Genomic DNA, 1,015 nt, shown 5'->3' with positions numbered 1-1,015 from the left:
GGGGGGGAGAATTGGAACGGTTTGGTTTGGTTTGGTTTGGTTGAGAGAGGGTCCGGGAAGGCGTTAGTACTGGCGGCCCAAAGAGGCGCAGTTGATGAGATACGCCTTGCTTGCGGAGAAGTACGAAGAGCAGCCACCAGTAGTAGAGGAGTTGTTGGAGGATCCCTTCGAGAGGCAGCGGCAGGTATTCGTGGAGGGTACGGGACACCTGGACCAGAGCCTGAGGGACGGGCTGTGGAATCTGTTGGTCGCATACAGAGACGTACGGGAGAACCCAAAGGTGGCGTGCGTCAAGTACGAGGCGCGTTTCGAGGCAAGCGGCAAGCCGTGCAAAGCGAGGTTGAGACATCTCGAGCCTGAGCTGAGGACCGAGATCATCATCGTGACGGACACGGTGCCGGAGATGATGCAGCGGTTGGAGAAGGTCTTGCGACTGTGCAGGGAGAGAGGCTTCCGCCTCAGGCTAGATAAGGGCGGGTGGCTCAACGCCGAAGTAAAGTACCTCGGTCATAAGATTCGGCGGCAAGGGATAGCGTGCCAGGACAGGTTCTCAATGCCCCCGCCCCCGCCTCAAGGAAGGAACTGCAGAGCTTCCTAGGCGCCGTTGGGTATCTACGACCCTTCATCCAGCGATTCGCCGAGTACACTGCCCCACTGTTCGAGTTGCTCAAGAAGGGCAGGTTGTTCGTCTGGTCGGATTCTCGAGGAGAGGCATTCGTGAAGCTGAAGCAGGCGGTAGCTGGTGCATCGTTGCTCCACAAGCCAGTTCCAGGAGCGCCGGTCATCATCGAAACAGATGCCTCGGAGGTTGGCATCGGCGCGGTGTTGAAGCAGGTGCAAGAGGGAAGAGAAGTCCCGTTAGAGTTCGCGTCTAAGAAGTTCACCGACGCGGAGAGAAAGTGGGATACGAGAGAGAGAGCTCTTCGCCGTCAAGTGGGCTGTAGAGAAGTGGTACGACTACGTAGCGCTCCATCATTTCACCGTACGCACAGATCACGCCAACCTACGCTACCTT

At 57.7% G+C, this 1,015-nt stretch overlaps 1 protein-coding gene across 1 annotated transcript; it reads left to right on the top strand.

Moving 5' to 3' along the window:
* Positions 1–94: 94 nt before the first annotated feature.
* GNI_235200 (hypothetical protein) lies at positions 95–965 on the top strand (the record flags this gene model as incomplete). The annotated part of the gene is made up of 3 exons (XM_011136479.1): positions 95–493; positions 547–899; positions 947–965. The coding sequence occupies 3 exons, from the start codon at positions 95–97 to the stop codon at positions 963–965; spliced, it is 771 nt and encodes a 256-aa protein (XP_011134781.1).
* Between the last annotated feature and the right edge of the window lie 50 nt (positions 966–1,015).

This window comes from Gregarina niphandrodes, assembly GCF_000223845.1.
Source record: "Gregarina niphandrodes unplaced genomic scaffold scaffold00929, whole genome shotgun sequence".
Lineage (NCBI taxonomy): Eukaryota > Apicomplexa > Conoidasida > Eugregarinorida > Gregarinidae > Gregarina > Gregarina niphandrodes.
Note: the sequence above shows the minus strand (reverse complement) of the source record. Positions and strands in the feature narration are given on the sequence as shown.